Below are 20798 nucleotides of genomic sequence, written 5' to 3' on the forward strand. Positions count from 1 at the left end.
AAGCACTAAGAAATGTAATTAATAAAAAAAATTTTTTAAAAAGTTATTAGACAAATCTGTAATGATTATATTGTACATTTCTTGCATCCAGTGTTTGATATTTGGAGAATAATACTTTTCTATACTCTTAATATAATTGATTGTCTCTTCTCCATTCCCTGTATAACCATTCTAATGTTCTGCCGTGGTTGTTCATACTCTAAACTGAAGTTTAGACTACAGCCTGAATATAGAATGATTTCTAAGAGTCATGACTGGTAACAGTGTCCTGTGATCACATGATCAAAATCTGTCATGGCAAAAAATATTGTGAAATTCTAGTCCCAATTTTGGTCGTACGTTGAGGATAAAAATAAAATGTAGCAGTGTTTATTAGCTGAATTATGAGCAAAGCAATACTTTTAATTTAATGGGAAGAAAAAACAAATATTTTCAGGTCTTTCCCTGATGTGCTTTTATAGCAGTATAGGGCTTAAGGTTGGGACTGCTGTCAAACCTATGCCTGATAATTCAATTCTGATAATTCTTTGTTTAAATATTTTTTTAAAGAAATGCTTACATAAGATTAAAAAACTATGGAAAGGAAAAGTAGAAAACATATTAAAGAATAAAAGAAAAGTGAATAGTAACAAATAAAAAAGAGAAAAAGAAAGATATATAAAGAAGTTACTTCTGACTTCCTTTGGAGCAGCTACAAACACAATAGTTTTAGACTTTTGGTAAAGGAAAAGGACTAGCACCCTATAATATATTTCTTGTCTCCTTTATTTTCAAACTATAAATTTTTGTTTCTTTTGGTCTTCCTATGCCAATAGTTTTCTTTTAATCAAATTAATTATTTGATCACACTTATCATATTTTTTTGAGTATAAGACGCACCGGAGTATAAGATGCACCAAGGTTCTGAAGAGGCAAATAAAAACAAAGTTTTTGCACTCTGCAAACCTGCTAAAAACGGCCCATTTTTCGTGAAAACGGGCCTCTTTTTTTTCAAAGTAAGGACATGAATAGCCTTTAGGAGGCTTGTAGAGTGTTCCTAGGGGGTGGGGGCAAAAACGACCCAAAAATGACCCGTTTTTCATGAAAATGGGCCTATTTTTGTCAAGGGCATTATGAAGCTTATAGAGTGCTCCTGGGGGCGGTGGGGGGGGGGGCAAAATTGAGCAAAAAAATGGCCCATTTTTTGCTCATTTCTGTCCTCCCCAGCCCCCAGGAGCTCTTTGAAAGTCTTCTACATGCTATGCACGGCCATTTTGGTGAAGGGCCGGGGTTTCAGGAGACAAAAAAATGCTGTATTCAATGTATAAGAACTCGCCCAGATTTTCAGCCTCTTTGCGGGAAAAAGGTGCATCTTATACTCCCAAAAAATGGGTAGGTAAAATTTTCCTAGTTATATAGAGGTGGAGTTGCAAATCAGAAAATTATAGTTTCAATGTTTCCTTTGTTGAAAATGTTAAACAATCTTGAATCCTCTGATGTGAACTTTGATAGATGACCAAAGACAAGGTGCAGTTTCTTAGCTCAGTTCTCTATATCTATAATATGGAAATAACAATTCTGATTTATTTTTAATTGGTAGGATTATGCATGGGAATACTTGAAAGTATTAAACTAGTAGTATTAAACTTTAGCCAGTTTTTGTTTGCAATTTAGTTATTTATCTGATCGGATTTACATGTTAGTCAAATGACCAATAAATTGAGGGAGATATATATTGGGGGAACCTAACCATAAGCACTTGCCAGATCAGTTTTTAGTTTATTGTAACATTTGCCTAGGCTTTCTCTTTTATCAGATTACATAGCTCGGAAATATATGGTTAAGGACATGCTGTTAGTAACTAGAGCATTTTCAGGGTTTTGTTCAGCAGATGGGCTGTTTGCTTACATTCATGTATTATACTGCTTGCTGTGCAGCTGCTTCAGCTGTCTGTTGTGTTCTTTTGTTCTGTCCAGGAATGGAAGATAAGAAAGTATAGGTAGTGGATTAATTTAAGATTTCTGTTTCCTGCCTTTTGAATTTTTTATATAATAAAATTTCCTACCTGGGTAAATAAAAATATTAAAAGCTTCCATGTGACATAAATATAGAGGTCTTATATCTATAATTATGACTTGGCTTTTTATTTTCAACCTATTTTTGTATTTTTTCTTTTTAGGATTGGTAACAAGCTGCCTGACACTCCATGATCCACAAAATTAAGGAAATATGGAATGACATTAAGGCATTTGGTTGATGACTAAGGCTCTGAAGATAAACATCTTGGTGAGGTGAAGCACAAACTAGTATTCTAGTTATAAGGCACTGCATGCTGCAACAAAGATGGCAGATCCAGGAATGATGAGTCTTTTTGGAGAAGATGGGAATATTTTCAGCGAAGGACTGGAAAGCCTAGGTGATTGTGGATATCCTGAAAATTCAGTAAACTCTCTGGGGCAACAAATGCCTATTGAACAAGGATTTCCCTCACTACAGTCATCCCTTCATCACCCTACCACCAGTCAAAATCAAGCAAAGTTGACCCACTTCGATCACTATAATCAGTATGAGCAACAGAAAATGCATTTAATGGATCAGCCCAACAGAATGATGAGCAGTGTGCCCGGCAATGGTATAGCATCTCCTCATTCACAATATCACAATCCTCCAGTTCCTCATGGTGGAGGCACTGGTAGTCAGATGGGAGTCTATCCTGGTATGCAGAATGAAAGACATGGACAACCCTTTGTAGATGGCAGCTCTATGTGGGGGCCAAGGGCAGTACATGTGCCAGACCAGATACGGGCACCATACCAGCAGCAGCAACCACCACCTGCCCAACCACCATCAACACCATCGGGACCACAGGGTCAGGGACATCCTCAGCATATGCAGCAGTTAGGAAATTACATGGCTCGTGGTGACTTTTCAATACAGCAGCACGGTCAACCCCAGCAACAGAGGATAAATCAGTTTTCTCAAAGCCAGGAAGGTCTTAATCAGGGAAATCCTTTTATTACCACCTCAGGACCTGGCCACATGTCTCATGTGCCCCAACAGAATCCAAGCATTGGGCCTTCTTTACGACATTCAGTGCAACAGTTTCATCATCATCCCCCCACAGCTCTCCATGGAGAATCAGTAGCCCACAGTCCCAGATTCTCTTCCAACTCTCCTCAACAGGGTGCCGTTAGGCCACAAACACTTAATTTTAGTTCTCGGGGTCAGACAGTACCTTCACCTACTATAAACAGCTCAGGGCAGTATTCTCGTTATCCTTACAGCAACCTAAATCAGGGATTAGTAAACAATACAGGGATGAATCAAAATTTAGGCCTTACAAATAACACTCCAATGAATCAGTCTGTACCAAGGTACCCAAATGCCGTAGGGTTTCCATCTAACAGTAGTCAAGGACTAATACACCAGCAGCCCCTTCACCCTAGTGGCTCACTTAACCAAATGAACACTCAAGCTATGCACCCATCACAGCCTCAGGGAACTTATGCTTCTCCACCTCCCATGTCACCTATGAAAGCAATGAGTAACCCAGCAGGTACTCCTCCACCACAGGTCAGACCTGGTAGTGCTGGAATACCAATGGAAGTTGGCAGTTATCCAAATATACCACATCCTCAGCCATCTCACCAGCCATCTAGTGCCATGGGAATTGGACAGAGGAGTATGGGTCCTCGGAATATACAACAGAATCGTCCATTCATGGGTATGTCTTCAGCACCACGGGAAATGGGTGGTCACATGAGACCAAACGGTTGTCCAGGTGTTAGCCTTGCTGATCCACAAGCAATACAAGAACGATTAATATCTGGTCAGCAGCATTCCAGTCAGTCATCTTTTCAACAGCAAATGCCAACATGTTCTCCCATGCAGCCTCATACGGGAATTCATCATCAGTCTTCACCACCACCACCACATTCTCACCATCAGCCTTGGGCACAGCTTCACCAATCACCACAGAACACACCGCAAAAAGTGCCTGTCCTTCAGGTAGGGAATGTATTGAATAAAATTTAACTTAGTGGACCATTTTCAAACAAATTAGTTTGTCTTGTAAGCGTTTTATGGAGAATTGCATATAAAATTCAATAATCTATTTTGATTGTGAACAAAATTAAGTTATAGTCATATGTATTTAACAATCACATATTTTTAGCCAAATGATTTTTTGCATATTGTTTCTAAATATTTTACATTTTATGCAGGGGCTGTAATATAAAAAAGCATTTCAACATGTAAAGGCAAGAAAAAGTTGCAAACGAACAGTTAAATGTGTATTATGACAGGGCCATAAATCCAAGAGTATTTCATGTGTAGTTCATTTGCCACTAGTAGTTTTTAGTTGCCCACTCTTGCGCTTGTCTTTTTTAAAAACTGAAACAACTGATAGTTGAACTTTTTTTCTACTTTATTTTTGTCCTTTTGTTGAAAACCCTAAGTGAAAACACTATCTTCTATTTTTTTTAAAGTCATTGTTTGGGCTGAAGATGGTCCAATCATATTCCATATACTGTATTTTTTGGAGTATAAGATGCACCTTTTTCCTCAAAAAGGGTGAAAATCTGCATGCATCTTATACACTGAATACAGCATTTTTCCAGTAGAGTGGAGGGAGGGGTCACTGAAGGGTTATTACAGCCTGATTGGTCCATTTGACTGAGAGAAAACTTCTTAGCCTTCGGCTTCTCCCGTTGGCTCCCAGTTTCCTCTCAGTCAAGAAGGTCCAAAGACTTAAAATTGGTTCCCAGAGTGATTGTGAGTACTAAATTCAAATATTTAATTGGATCAATTGGATTTGCCGCGCGTGAAGACCGGCAGCCACTAAACGCGACCGCGCTGCCTCTACCAGGTCGGCGGTGCCCTCGGCGGCGCGCAAACGAGACCGGAGCGCCAGCGGCTTTTGCCGGGCGTGAAGACCGGCGGAGATCGTCCACGAGCCGCGATCCCTGAATTTAAAGCGGCAAGCCTTACAAACTGCTGGGGAGGCAAGCGGCAGGCTCGCGCGCCATTTTAACGGCCGCTTGAGGAGAAGAACAACAATCTTCAGCCGGCGGCCATTTTGGACACGTGTCGGGCCTAGCTCTAAAGGCCTACCGAGCTCCCACCAACTTTCAAGGCCCAAGCTGAGCGTTCCCACCAGCAAGAGGCTTCTGGCTGCGACTACTCTACATTCCTATTTCATCAAGGCACGTGAGTGGGGCGATGGCAGCGAGATCCAAGGCCGCTCAAACTGCGACTCCTCAGGCCCAAGAAGATAAGTCAGGCCCCACTGCCCCAGCCAGGCCTCGTGTTTCTAGGCCTTCTGCGGAGGATCGCCCCTCCAGAGCCCTACAAAGGGACGAGCTTAGGCGTTCCAGGGCAATTGAGAAAGCCATTGAGAGGGCAGAAAAGAAGAAGGCCAGGGATCCCAGACCTAGATCTAGATCCCCCAGACCTGAGGCTCCTAGTCATTCCCCTTCTGTCAACAGGGGGTTCAGCCCTTCTTCTCCCTCTTCCTCTTCATCCAGATCAGTTAGGAGTGAAGGACGGGGGGCCTCACCCCCACCCCCAAGTTCCCCTGGGACAGGGGGCTTGGATAGAAATGATCCTTTAGAGGGCCCCTCTGCAGGCCCCTCCCGGGGTAGGAGGTCCCACAGGGATTCGATCCCCCATGACTATGATTCTGATTATGACGAGGAGGATCTAGAACACCTCCCTGAAAATCTAAAACGATTAATCTCTGCAGCCATTTCCAGGGGAATAGCTCAAAGAGACAGACCTTCCCGGCATAGCAGGATTACACCATTCAGCAGGGTAGGGTCTAGGGCTTCTTCTCCCTCCCTCATGAGCGAGGTCTCGTCTAGGGGGGAGGCCCGTCGCCAAGACGACTGGGGTTTCTCTGAGGAAGAGGATGCGGCCACTGATCAGCCCTCCTCTTCCAACTTATTCATCCAGGCCATGTTTAAGCCCTTACTGAAAAAGGCTAGGAGAACCACCAAGGTGGGCACGGGGGACCCCACAGTGCCCCCGCCCAGAGATCCGGATATGGTAATGTTCTCAAACACGGCCACCAATAAAGAAGAGATCCCTGCCCCTCCTCTGTTCTTGGAGGTGGCCACCAGTCAGTGGGCGAGACCTTCGAATTTTTCTCCCCCTGGCAGCAATGACAGGCGGGCTTATAACATGGAGAAGGCCTTCCTACAGGCCATCCAATTGCCGGCCATAGATCAACCGATAGCTGCCCTGGTCTCATCTTCCCCGGTGGTCTCGGGGGATGCGGCAGATAAGCTTAAGCCGGAGGATAAACGGGCGGAGCTCACCTTGCGGAAAAATTACAAGGCTTCCGCATGGGCAATGCGGGCGGCGGCCGCCGCCTCGTATTTTAATCGCACAACCGTTATGTGGCTCCGCCAACTCCAGGATCGTATCCCGATCCAGGACGATCGCATCCATCAGGATTTAACTAAGATTATGGCGGCCTGCCAGTATTCGGCCGACGCAACCCTGGATGCTATGCGATTCGGCTCCAGCGCCTTAGCTACCTCTGTGGCCGCACGCTGGCTCCTTTGGCTTAGAAATTGGCAGATCGATAATAAAGCCAAATGGGATTTAATAGCTGCCCCCTTTGCGGGTCCCAATCTGTTTGGATCTGCTCTAGATCCAATTTTGGTGGAGAATAAAGACAAGAAAAAGGTGATGCCCACCTCCACCAAGAAGGCCGAAACACGCAGTCACCCGTATCGCAGGCCTTCCTTCAGGAATTATGACAGGGACCAGAAGCCCCGTTTCCAGCAGTACAGACAGGATAGGCAATACAACAGACAGAATTTTCAAGAACGCTCCAGGTACCAGTCCCAATCCAAACGGCCCTTTCGCGGGGGGGGGGGGGGGGCGGCCGCCCCTTCCGCAGAGGGAAATGACTCGAACCCGAGTCATCCCACAGGCGGCCGTCTGACACTGTATGCGGACAAGTGGGACCAGATCACATCAGACGGGTGGGTCCGAGCAACCGTCCGCCACGGCCTAAGACTAGAGTTCCTCTCCTACCCTCCGAGACGCTTCAAAGTGTTTTCCCCATCCCGGGATCCGGAACGCCGTCGTCTCATGGACCTCGCCGTCGCACACCTTCTAGAAATCAGAGCGGTGGAGGTCGTTCCGGAGCCGGAGAAGGGGCGGGGCTACTATTCAAACCTCTTTGTAGTCCCGAAGGCCTCGGGGGGTTGGAGGGCGATTCTCGACCTGAAGCGCCTGAATCAGTATCTAGTTTACAGGCGCTTCAAGATGGCCTCCCTAAAGTCTATCCTGCAGGGCATTCGAAAGGGGGATTACATGGCCTCGGTAGATTTGACGGAGGCCTATCTTCATATCCCCATCTTCCGGGCTCACCGTCAATTCCTGCGATTCTCCCACAAAGGCCAACACTATCAGTACCGGGCCCTCCCATTCGGCCTGGCCTCGGCCCCTCGGACGTTCACCAAGGTCCTGGCAGCACTGGCTGCTTACCTGAGATCCATCCCGGTGAGGCTCCAGTGCTACTTGGACGACGTCCTGGTGCAGGCAGGGTCCCTCCCCAGAGCCAGGGCAGACCTCCAGCTAACCATCCAATGGCTCCAGACACTAGGTTTCTCAGTAAACTTTCCCAAGAGTCACCTATCCCCATCCAGACAGATTCTGCATCTAGGGACAGTAATCGATTCCCAGTCAGGGAGGGTTCGCCTATCCCCAGACCGTCTGGTCAGTCTGAGACAGTTGATCACGTCCATCAGGACAAAAAGGTCCGTTTCCACCCTGACCTTATCCCGACTCCTGGGGAAGATGGTATCCTGTATAGGGATAGTCCCCTGGGCCCGTCTACATCTGCGTCCCCTCCAGTGGGCCTTGATACCAGCCCAAAGGAAAATGTTGAGCAACTCTCTGCGACCGCTTCGCTTAACGCCGGAAGTGAGATGCTTGCTCAAGTGGTGGATGTCCCCGGCATTGCGACAGGGGGGCTCAATTTGGGAGCCAGAGAGAGTACAGGTCACGACGGACGCAAGCCTTTACGGCTGGGGGGCTGTGATGGGGTCCGACATGGCCCAGGGACGTTGGACTGCCTCGGACCTCGGGCACAATATAAATTGGCTCGAGCTCAAGGCCGCGAGACTGGCCCTCCGGACTTTCCACCGCCAGCTGCAGGGGCGACACGTCCTCCTGCTTACGGACAATGTGGCGACGAAAGCTCATGTCAACCGTCAAGGGGGGACTCACTCCCGAGCCCTGTGGCGGGAGGCGCAGACATTAGGCCTATGGTCGGAGAGACACCTGGCCTCAATTTCGGCAGAACATATATCGGGGGAGTCCAACCACCAGGCAGACTGGTTGAGCCGAGCGACTCTGGACAATGGCGAATGGCAGCTGGGCCCGGAGTTGTTTCGGAAGATTTGCCTCAGATTCGGCAACCCCCTTGTAGACCTGTTTGCCTCCCCCGGCAACGCACAACTGCCGAGATATTTCACCCGATTCAAGACTCCAGCAGCAGAAAGAGCGGATGCTCTCAGGACCCGGTGGCCTCCGGGTCTCCTCTACGCCTTCCCCCCCTTCCCCTCATTCCCAGAACCATTCGGAAGGTAGTCTCAGAGAGGGCTCACGTCATTCTATTAGCCCCATATTGGCCGAGGAGACCATGGTTCGCAGACCTGGTCCAGCTCTCGGTCACAGACCCCTGGAGGATTCCACCAGAGGAGGTCGTCCTGTGTCAGGGGGTCTTACTTTACCCAGAGCCGCAGTGGCTGCATCTGACCGCGTGGCTCTTGAAAGGGGATTACTGAAGGGGAGGGAGTTGTCGTCAGGGGTCATAGCTACCTTGGAGGCAGCTAGGAGACCGTCCACAATTAGAATCTACAACGCCACCTGGTCGGCTTTCGCTAAGTGGTGTAGCCCCAGGGGGGTGGATCCAGCTAGGGCCACGGTCCCAGACGTTTTAGAGTTTCTCCAAAAAGGGCTAGAGGACGGGTTGTCCCATAGTACACTTAGGCGACAGGTAGCGGCCCTATCGACTATTTTGGGAGGAGAGGGCTCCTCCACCCTCTCGCGCTCACCATTGGTGAAGAGATTCCTTAAAGGGGCGGCCAACATCCGTCCGCCCCCCCGTTCATAGGTTTCCTACATGGGATCTCACCCTCGTCCTGAAGGCATTGACGGGTTCTCCCTTTGAACCGCTCAGGTCGGTCCACATGCGTCTCCTCTCCCTTAAGGTAGTATTTTTAGTGGCCATTACATCGGCCAGGCGTATTTCTGAATTGGGGGCCCTTTCTGTTAGAAGTGACCTTTGCATGATCCATCAGGACAGGGTGGTCCTGCGTTTGGATCCTTCGTTCATCCCGAAGGTTAACACTCTGTTTCATAGGGCCCAGGAAATTGTCCTACCAAATTTTTGCCCCAATCCAACAAGGGAGAGAGAACAGGCGTGGCATCGGTTGGATGTACGCAGGGCCCTCCGTATTTATCTGAGACGGACGGAGGGCATTCGTAGGACCGAGGCACTGTTTGTCTCGTTCCATCCGAGCTCCCTAGGTAAAAAGGTCTCGTCTTCAACTATTGGGAGGTGGATCAGGTTGGCCATTGTTGAGGCTTACGGAGCCTCGGGAAAATCCCCCCCTTCGGGGATCACAGCTCACTCCACTCGTAGTGCAGCCTCCTCAGCGGCCTGCGCCACAAGGGCGCCTTTCGAGGACATCTGTCACGCGGCCACCTGGGCCTCACCCACTCCCTTCATAAGACACTATCGCCTGGACACTTATGCCTCGGCTGAGGCGTCCTTCGGGCAGAGGGTTCTCCAGAGGGTGGCGGCCGATCCTCCCCCTGGGACCCAGTCTTCCCTCCCTGGGACGTAGCGTGGGTATGTCCCTTCAGTGACCCCTCCCTCCACTCTACTGGAAAAAGAACGTTGGTCTTACCTGAACGTTTTTTTTCTGGAGAGTGGAGGGAGGGGTCACTTTCCCGCCCTAGGTAGATGGACAGGGTCCGGGAGGGGTAGGATCGGGTGGCCCTGGGGGGCTTTCCCTTGTCTTCTTACATCATGCAGACGCTGACCGTGACATCGCGGAAACTGGGAGCCAACGGCAGAAGCCGAAGGCTAAGAAGTTTTCTCTCAGTCAAATGGACCAATCAGGCTGTAATAACCCTTCAGTGACCCCTCCCTCCACTCTCCAGAAAAAAACGTTCAGGTAAGACCAACGTTCTTTTTGGTCTACCGAAACCCTGCGCCCTTTGCAAAAATGGATGTGTAGAGGGTTTGGGAGGCTTGCAAAGTGCTCCTGAGGGCTGGGGAGGGCAAAATCGAGCAAAAAAACAGCCTGTTTTTTCTCATTTTAACCCCCCTCCCAGCCCCCAGGAGCACTCTACAAGCCTCCCAAACCCTCTGCATGCCCTTTTTTTGTGTGCAAAAAACAGGCCATTTTTGCTCGTTTTTGCCCCCCCCTTCCAGGCCCCAGGAGCACTCTTAAAAGCCTCCCAAAGCTCTGCATGCCCCTCTTTTTTTTTTTTGCAAAAAACCAGGCCTTTTTTGCTCTCTCAGCCCCCAGTAGCACTCTACAAGCCTCCCAAAGCTCTACATTCCCCCCCCCCCTAAAAAAACACGAGGTATGCAGAGGGTTTGAGAGATCTGCAGAGTGCAAAACCCTTTTTTTAAAAAAATTACCTCTTCAAAATCATGGTGCGTCTTATAGTCCGAAAAATATGGTATGTGAGGATGAAGGGGTAACAGAATAAATGATAAGGGGAAACATCAGATATGAGGGGAAAAGTGAAGTCATTGAATAGGGAAGAGAATGATTACAAGCCACATTAAGATTCAAAAGGAATCTATTCCCTGCATCAAGGGATGCAAAATGTCTAACATTTCTAACATTGTCTAATATTTGGCATATGATATATACTGCAAAACTTTAGAAAATGTAAGCCTTGCTCAAGACCTGTAAAAAAGAAGGAAAGTTCCACACCTTCTGAGTCTAACTGAAAAAGCTACTGAGATTCAAACCTGCTTTTATTCCTAGACTAATTTAATGTCACTAACGATATTAATTTGATTATTTATTTGAAACATTTATGCTTTGCCTAAATTTTTTTTTAATATAATAATAGTAAAAGAGATCATCATTTACAAACCAAAAATACATACCATGTTTCCCTGAAAATAAGACCCGGTCTTATTTTCTTTTTGGGCCCAAAATAAGCACAGGTCTTATTTTCAGGGGATGTATTACCTGCTTACTTTAGGACCGCTAGCAACACCTCCCATGCCCCGACACCTGTCGCACCGCTGTCCAACTTATTCGGCCACTTGCAGCAGATGCCATATGACTCATTGCGCAGCCCATGCAAGCTGTCTCTGAGCTGTAAAGCTGTCTCCCAGCTGTTTTTCAGCTGATTAAAACTTCTAACTTCTGCAGGATTTTTTTTTAAAGGAAATAATGTTTAAAAAAACTACGATCAGCTATCCTTTTCCTTTTGGCTAAACTCCTCTAAAGTCCACTCCAACCATTTCCACTTGACTGCATTTTTTTCCACTCTTGCTTCCCTTCTGAGAGAACAGAAAAGATTGAGAGCCAAGTCTGCATATGGTATGCTGCCACTTGTGGCAAGAGGCTGTTTGGCGTGTCGCGCTGATGCCATCAGTCAAGGCTGGAGGCTGCATGGCGCATTGTGCTGGTGCTGCCGCTCATGGTAGGACGCCATGAGACTCATCGTGTCAGTGCTGCCACTTGCGGCAGGACGCATCATGGCATGGCATTCCCTTGCGGCTCCGGCGCCACGCAGGCTTCTGCCACCAGCAGCAGCATAACATACACATACTTGGCTCATATTTTCTGCCCTCTTAGAAAGGGAAGCAAGAGTGAAAGAAAGTGCAGTCAAATGAAAGTGGTTGGTGTGCACTTAGAGGAGTTTAGCCAAAAGGAAAAGGATAGCTGATAGTAGCTTTTTAAACTATTATTTCCTCAAAACAAAAATCCTATAGAAGTTAAAATTGTTTTAATCAGCTGAAAAACAGTTGGGGGACAGCTTTACAGCTCAGAGACAGCTTGCATGGGCTGCGCGACCAGTCATGTGGCATCTGGCCATGAGAGCAGCTGTAGAAGAAAATAGGCAGCAGCTGAACAGTTGTTGGGGTGTGAGTGGCCTGGCTGCAGCAGTTCTAAGATAAGTGGGTGCGGGGCGTATGGGACAACTTCCCTCCCCCTGCCCTAGCTCAATTTTTATGCATGTGCCTTATCCCACCTCATACAACCAGATGCTGGGTGGGGCTTCACTAGGGCTTATTTTTGGGGTAGGGCTTATATTAGGCACATGCATGGAAAATCGGGCTAGGGCATGTTTTCAGGGTAGGTCGTATTTTCATGGCAACATGGTAACACAGGAAAGTTGAGGAAATACGGTGTAAATAAGTTGCAATAAAATGAAACCTTAATCACTAAAGTTTCATTATTTTTATTATAGAAATGGCCCACTCAGAATTAACAGCCCCCCCCAGCCCAGCCTATCTCAAAAACCCACCAGGCAACATAATCACCTTAATGCCTCTGCTGCTTTTCGTCATGTTGACCAGTCCTGAGGTTATTTCTTTGTAAGCAGTGGCTATATTTGGAGTTCTGTTTAAGAAAGTTGTCTCAAATTCTACATCTCATGGGACTAATTATAAAACTTATTTGTTGACTACAAAAACTGGCCTTCTAAAACAGGGAAATTATGAATGGACTAAAATGAATTTCCCATAGTTATTTCAGATACATGATTTATATAAATGGAACTGAGATATATTTAGCTTAAGAATTATATCTGTTTAAAGATTTTTTAGTAAAGGTCTATCTCCTAAAGCTGTGATAGTGAACCTATGGCATGCGAGGCGTTGCCCTGTCAGCTCCACTGCGCATGCCCGCGCTGGCCAGCTGATTTTTGACCTTCATTTTTGGCCATTTCCGCCTCTTTCCTCCACAGGGTGAAAAACAACCCAACACACAAACCGGAAGTTCAGGAACGGACTTCCGATTTGCACATTGGGTCATTTTTCTCTGGAGGCTTCAGGACAGGGTCTAGGACTAGAAAGGACAATTAATATAAATCCAACAAAAGGAAAGAGGCGTAAAAGACTTCCTCCCTCTCTCTGTCTCTCCCCCCACTCCTCTCCCCCCCCCCCATCAATACAGGGCTCATTGCTCCTTCACAGCCCGCAGCTGCGGGTGCCTGCAAAGCCAGGCAGGAAAGGAGAAGAAAAGAGGGGGTTGGACTCTCCAAGAGTGAGCAAATAAAAAGAAACGCCGAAACATCTGCAGCTGCTGTGGCTGCGAAACAGGACGTCCTCGTCTCTTTGCTCCCTGGCATGCTTGGGCGAGGTTCCCCAATCCGTCTCTGTCTCTCTCTGTGTCTCTGTCTCTCTCCCTTTCCCCCCCCCCCCCTCTCTCTCTCTCAATGGAGGAGAGGGAGAGGGAGAAAGAGAAACAGAGAAAAAGAGAAATGCAAAAGAGAAGATACTGAGTCCTGACGGGCTTGCTTTTAAGAAAAAAATTTGTGGGCTTGGACTTGGTGGTTCAATAGATCCAAGGGTTAAATAAAATGGCATTTCCTGGCTTTGAGGAGGGGTCCTTAGGTTGTTGTATGTCCCCCACCCTCAATCGCCCGCCCAACAAAGAGAAGTTCCGAAAGTGCCAGCAAAGGGGGCGAGGAACGGAAAGGAAGATCCTAAGTTAGAAGATCCCAAATGAAGTTAGAAAGGCTGGGTCCCAAACTGAGCTGGCTTAACTGGGATAGGGGGAATAGGGGGTAGAGCTTCACCAAGAACCCTCCTATCCTTTCCCCTCCTGACATCGCCCCCTTTCCCCGAAAAAGCAGAGGGCGTCAGTATTTAGAGGGAGCGTCTCCCAACTTTCCCCCCTTTGTGAGTCACTCTTTCTCTCTCTCTCTCTTTCTTCCCCCGTTTCTCTCCCCCCCAGTTTTTCACGCTGAGCCATTGGGGGAGGACAGAGGGAGGGAGAGAGACGGATTGAGGGGAGCAAAGAGTTGGGGGCGTCCGATTTTGAGAAGCCTCCCTTCTCAAAAGATCGCTGAGAGCAGGAAAAGGGAGGATTCCCCACCCTACTCAGCGCTGTTTTTGATGGGAGGCTTTCCCCCCCTTTCAGAGCTGCTTCCCTTCGCAAAAGATCATTGAGAGGAAGAAAAGCCTCTCTTCGCAAAAGATCGCTGAGAGGAGGAAAGGGAGGATACCGCACCCCACTCAGCGCTGTTTTCGATGTGAGGCTTTTCCCCCCTCTCAGAACTGTTTCCCTTCACAAAAGATCGCTGAGAGGAGGAAAGGGAGAATTCCCCACCCCACTCAGTGCTGTTTTGGATGGGAGGCTTTCTCCCCCTCTCAGAACTGTTTTAAGATGTGAGGTCAAAAGTGGGGGGGATGTTGCAGGCATCCACAGGACGAATGCTGGGGGGGTGTCTCATGCACATGTGCAGGGGGCACATGGGAGGAGCATTGCATTATGGGTGTGGGCACGCAAGTGCATGCGACAGCATGTGCGCACACGATTTTGGCACCCGAGGAAAAAAAGGTTAGCCATCACTGTTCTAAAGCAGTCTGTTTCACTGTTGAATAGCTCTTAGCATCAGAAAACAGCAAACTGAAAACTGCCTCCTTATAATTCAGCTCATTATGTCTTGTCTTTTCCTCTGGAATACCTCTGAATATTTCTTCTCTCATCTTTTCATGTTATAGATCTTCAGATACTTGAATATCATTATTATTCCTCCTTGCAGATCTTCTCCAGGCTAAACATTCCCAGCCCTTCCTCTTCCTCATATGATTTTCCTTTATATCCCTCATCAGCTTGATCATTTTTTTCTAGAATTTCTACAATTTGAGTATGTCTAGAAAAAAACAACCAAGCTGATGGGTATAAAGGAAAACCATATGAGGAATGCAATGCCTGGAACTAGGTGCGATATTCGAGCTACAGTAAGACCAATGCAAGAGAAACAGGAATTAAGCTGCTTCTTGACCTATATGTCTGTTTATTCCATCTAGGGTGGCTTTTTTGTAATTACAACTGCCCATTTAATTACCATGCCTCCTGTTCAATCTTTGATGTAAGGTTTTGCATTTGTGTCTCTTGAAATTAATCTTGCTGGTTTTTGTTTCTTATTTCAACTTCTCCAAGATGCTCTTGAATCTCAACTGTCTTCTAAATTCTTTGCAATCCACCTATATTTGTATTATTTGCAAATTCAATAAAGTCATGTATAAATGCATTGAATAGTACCTGACATACAGTATACCATCTGATACTTCAGTTTGCAGAGGTTTTGATATATACTGGTTGGGTATGATTGTTCAGACAACGCCGTATCCCTCTAACAACAGCATAATCCATTACCTTTACTAGAATCTCATGGTAAGTTTCCTGAATGCTTTGCTGAAGACATTGCATTCCTACCGTTAAGTAAACTAGTCATTCTATCAGGAAAGAAAATTGGGTTACTTTGGCATGATTTATTCTGAATAAATCCATGCTGGCTCCTGCATTTTTCCAGAAAAAAAGTCTGATCTACAGTAATTTTGAAATATGCTTTCCAATTAAAGACTTTGCACAGGAATGAATTTGCTACTTTTGCTGAGAAAATTTAAAAGGACTTTTACTTCTGTTCTGTATTCACTTTCCAAATACTTTGGATCAAAATCTTGAGGAATAACAAAAAGGGGAAATATACAGGTAGTCCTCTACTTATAACTACAATTGAGCCCAAAATTTCTGTTGCTAACATTGGTTAAGTGAGTTTTGTCCCATTTTATGACTTTTCTTGTCACAGTTATTAAGTGAATCATTGAAATTGTTAAGTTAGTAATATGGTTGTTAAGTGAATCTGGCTTTCCCATTGACATTACTTGTCAGAAGGTTGCAAAAGGTGATGATCAAATGACTCAGAAACAACCCTCTTAAATATGAGTCCGCTGCTAAGCATCTGAATTTTGATTACATGACCATGGGGATGCTGCAATGATTGTAAATGTGAAAAATGGTTATAAGTCACTTTTTTCAATGTCGTTGTAACTTTGAACAATCACTAATGAACTATTGTAAGTCAACAACTACCTGTACACACCACATCACCTGTGCACAAAATCCCACTGTGATGAAGACAGAAAGACATCGTCCAAACTTTCTCAATTATCAAGCATGCATTAGCTATAATATATTTGAATATAGACATGAAAAATGACAGTGGTCCATGGAGTCTCTGCCCTTGGAATTTTTTCTTGTTTTTGTTTTCTTTTTAATTTATTTCGTATTATTTTAATTAATTTTAATTTTTGTCAAACTATGGGCATGTGTTTATTCCAAGCATGTTTAAACAATTACTGATGTCCACTACCCCTAGAAATTGGCTCTATGCTTCCACTACTCTTTCTGTGAAGTAATGTTTCCAACATTATTTTTGAACTTCCCTATCAGTTTGAGTTATGCTTCCATGTTCTTGATTTTTGCTTACTGTTGAAAATACTGCCCTCTAGAACCTTAATATATTTACATATTTCAGTTGGGTCCCTTTGCTCTCCAGACTGCACATGTTCAGTTTCTGCAATCTCTTCTGGAGTTATTTGTCTTCAGACTTTATACCATTTTTGTTGCCTGTCTCTGGACTTGATTAGTCATATCAATATCTTTTTTTAAGTGAGGTCTCCAGAACGGGACACGTTTATTCCAATATTTAGGTCTAAGTAAAGTCCTAAATAGTTGGATTAGGACCTTTTTTATTCAGTGGTGATCCCTCTAGTGATGCATCCCAAAATTTTGTTTTATTATTTTATTCCTTAGCCATTTTGAAAGCTTGAATAAGCTTTCTCTTTCCATGTGGATCTGCTTCGTTTTGTTAATATGTAAAATTAAGGATATTGTACACTAATTTGAATCTTCTCCTAAATCTCTGTTCTTTGAAGTTGCTAAGTAGACTAACTTCTTCCAATATGTTGGCTACTGTGTCATTCTCCAGATTTGCTGGCATGTTTTAGTTAGAACCTTTACATATTTTTTTTTATGCAGATTTGCTGTGTTTCTGTACAATTGATATTCCATCTATTCCCATAGTTTTCTCGGACTGGGTAATAATCAGAATTTTATTAATAAGTATACAATTTTTGACTATTGTGCTATCTTTACCTAGTTTTAGGACTTTATCTAGTTTTAGAACATGTGTAGAGAACTGATCACACTAGGTCATATTTATGCAGAAAATTGAAAAGCATTCAAAAACTTTTAGGCACCACCGAACATCTTTCCTAACTATGAAAGCAGTGCAGTTTCCTCTTTGCTTTTCATGTCTTGCATAGTAAATGTTCATCCCTCCCAGGAATCTAAATCCAAACCAAACCATGATTTTCCTCATTGAACAGATGAGGAAATTATTCCAAATTCATCTATATATTTAGAGTCATAAAACTAGAGGCTTTTATGACATAATATATTAGCTCACTTTAGTTGATAGATGTAATTGGCATTTAGTAGCATTTGCATTGAGGGAACGGGGAAGTATCAGAAACATCATATCATCCCAGCCTTTTTCTATGTGCATTGTAATGTTGCATGCATTCTCAAAATGCACAAGGAGTTACAGCATGAGGCCACTCCCATCATTCGCATCATATCTGCATTTTTTTTGCTTCCCCCATCAGGTGCGTTTTATGTTCCCCATAAAATCTGAGGTTTTCAGATTCATGGTTTTTTGTTTGTTTATATGTGATCATCTGTGAGATACAACGTATTGATTCACATCTCCCACAACTAAAGCTGCTGTCCCAAGTTATAATCATTACTGCAGCACCTTTTTTATATCTTTCTACTTTAAAATGGAGCGATTGAGAGGAGAGGAGATGTATGTGTGCAGTGCATTTTATGTTTCTTCTGCTACAGCACAATGATCAATAACACAAGTTATTAATAGCTTTGCCAATTAGCTCATTATTTGCCGAAACAAGCCATTCTTTCAGCTCCATTTCCATGCCTTCTTCTATAATAGTGACTTACTAAGCAGTAATTATAAGAAAACCCACTTAAAATGGTTACAAGTTAAGGAAATATTTCTAATTATTACTTTCCCTGTTCTTTCTGTCTCCTCCCAGAAAGAGAATTCACAAATATCTTTTTCTCCCTGCAAAAACAATAATTTAATTACAGTGATTAAAATATTTGATGATTTCACAATTCAAAAGTACAATTTCACAGTTATGAATTATTATGCACGTATTTGGGTCGGTCTCTCTCTTTTCTTGGCCTCTGCTTCTCTAATGTATCTCCTTAGCCAAGTAGTCAGTATTATGAATCTTTTTTAGAAGTCTCTAGGGCAGTGATAGCGAACCTATGGCACGTCTGCCACAGGTGGCACGTGGAGCCATTTGTCAGGGCACGCGAGGCGCTGCCCTGTGCGTTGGCCAGCTGAGTTCACCCTTTTTTAAAGCCATTTTTCGCCCATCCCAGGTTCCAGAGGCTTTATAGGAGCCTGGGGAGGGCGAAAAGAGCCCCCCCCCCCGGAGGCCCTCTGGAGGCTTCATGAGCTTCCCTGAAGCCTCTGGAGCACAAAAAACTGGCCCTATGGGCAAACCGGAAGTTCGAGAACGGACTTCCTGTTTGCTCAGAGGGTCGTTTTGAGCGCTCCAAAGGCTTCAGGGAAGCCTCTTGAAGGCCCCTGAAGCTTTGGAGCGCTTAAAATGACCCTCCGAGCAAACCGGAAGTGAATTCCAGTTTGCTCGGAGGGTCGTTTGGACTGCTTCGGAGGCTTCAGGAAAGCCTCCTGAAGGTCCCTGAAGCTTCTGGGGCGGGGGAGGCTGTTTTCGCCCTCCCCATGCTCCTATAAATCTTCTGGAGCCTGGGGAGGGCGAAAAAAGCATGCAAAAATGGGGGGTCGCACCAGTAATGCACGCATGCGCACTGGGGGGGGGTTGCACATTGCATTATGGGTGCACACACCTGCACACGACACCCCTGTGCTCCCCCCACTTGTGGCACATGAGCCAAAAAAGGTTCGCCATCGCTGCTCTAGGGCTTCACATAGAGTCATACCCTTATAGTTTTCAATAGTCTAGTCTTGTCCTTAATCTCCACACACTATTCTGTAGGTCAGTCTCCACCAGCTGACTAACCTCTCTCCAAATTGCCTTGATCTTGGTGTCCAATTTTCCAGGGGAGGCATATGTACTGCTGTTCTTTTTGATTATGCAGACAAACATTTCCAGGATTATAGTGGTTATACTATATACCAGTTCATTGACTTGAATTATTATTGTAGTAGATATTGTCATAAGGGCAATCTTTCTTCTATCTTAATATCAGATGATATTTTCCCACTGAGCCTTGGTAATTGGAATTGAGAGTTTATTGTATCTATCCTTGATCAAATGTTTCATTTCAAGTGCTGTGCTCTGTAATGGAGGAAGTGGCACTGATGTTTCAGCTTCAAATGTTGGCTACACTTTCAATTGATCTTCTGGGTCTTCTTGAGTCCAAGATGTAGTGTGTAATTGGTCTGCCTCAAATTATTAAGACAGCTTTTTCTTAACGATGTTGAAGCATTGAGTAACTAGATGTTTCTAGCAATTATTAGAATGGATGTAAGTCTTTTGCCAATCCATAGTTCCCTCGTAGTTTTCATTTAACCCATCTCATTAAGTCTACTGTTACACTAGCATTCAATCTATTCCAGGTTCAATTGTCTTGTCCAGGTTGGCATGATTCTCTTAGTTCATGTCACTCTTGCATCCGAGGTAGGCAATGAAATATTAGAAGGAGTCCAAGAACCTCTACTGGTAGGCACTAGCTGGGATTTGAACCCGAGTCTTTCGTATCAAAGGGCAGCACTCTAACTGCTATGCTGTCCAGCCATTTACTGGACATGTTCATTACAGGTAGTTTTATTAACAATCCTAATTGTGACTGGAATTTCCATTGTTAAGTGAAGTGATCATTAGTCAAACATTACATCACCTCACTATTTAGCCATGGCAGTTCTAGTATTCCCATTTGCAGTTGTTAGCCAGAACCTAACTTTAATTTGGTGAGTATCTCATACTTCTCCTGCCCTGTCCTGCTCTGCTTGCTTCCACTTCAACTTCTCCCATCTGCCTCTCCCTCCCCCCCACCCTTCCGTTTGCACTCAGGCTGGCTACCCTTGCAAAGGCCAACTGAACTTTTCTGTATTCTTGAGAGTTTGTAGCGCTGGGCTCATCACCACTATTGTCATTCCAACTGCCGGACTCCTGGCAAATGTGCCTCACTTTAGCAGCCTCAGTTTGCTGCAATTTCCCGTATGCACATCTGATGTGCCTGCTGGAGCTCTGTGTAACAGAGACAGCTTGCTGCCTCCTTCCAGCTACCGGCCATAGTCTTGCACAATAGCCCCTCATTCACAATCATTTATCCTTAGTTGCTTAGTCTCTTTTGTTCAGTGTCAGCCTGCTTTTCATAGAATTCAGTACAAGGAACATCAGTTTGTACCAGTAAACATGGATGAAAGTCTACATCCTTTGTCTGAAATGTGCAGAAAGCTTATTAAAAGCAATTTTTAAAAAGCATAATTTAAAGATATATCATTCAAAATAACATACTGAATTCTATGAAATACTTCATAGTATTGAATGACATACTTCATTCCCTCTTAAAAGAAATATGTCATAGGTTACCCTCCTATGACATACTTCATTCCTTCCTAAAACGTTTAAGTTGCTTGCCCAGCCCATCCTATTCAATAAAAAATAAAAATAAATTACAAATGTTTTTATTTTGCCCATCATTTGGAGGATAGAGTTTTATTTTAAT

The 20798-nt window shown here is 44.9% G+C and overlaps 1 protein-coding gene across 7 annotated transcripts in view; it reads left to right on the forward strand.

The window, feature by feature from the left end:
* Nucleotides 1–20798, forward strand: part of CHD7 (chromodomain helicase DNA binding protein 7) — a 200897-nt gene that overhangs the window by 67034 nt on the left and 113065 nt on the right. For 6 of the 7 annotated variants that reach the window (XM_081952139.1, XM_081952138.1, XM_081952140.1 and 3 more), the window contains exon 3: nucleotides 2159–3987. The exons of the other annotated variant lie outside the window; for it this stretch is intronic. In XM_081952139.1, the coding sequence (XP_081808265.1) occupies nucleotides 2323–3987 (1665 nt within the window). In that variant the 5' untranslated portion in view covers nucleotides 2159–2322. The remainder of the gene's footprint in view (nucleotides 1–2158; nucleotides 3988–20798) is intronic. 7 annotated transcript variants of the gene reach the window in all.

The sequence above is a fragment of the Natrix helvetica genome (genome assembly GCF_964273705.1).
Source record: "Natrix helvetica genome assembly, chromosome: 4".
Lineage (NCBI taxonomy): Eukaryota > Metazoa > Chordata > Lepidosauria > Squamata > Natricidae > Natrix > Natrix helvetica.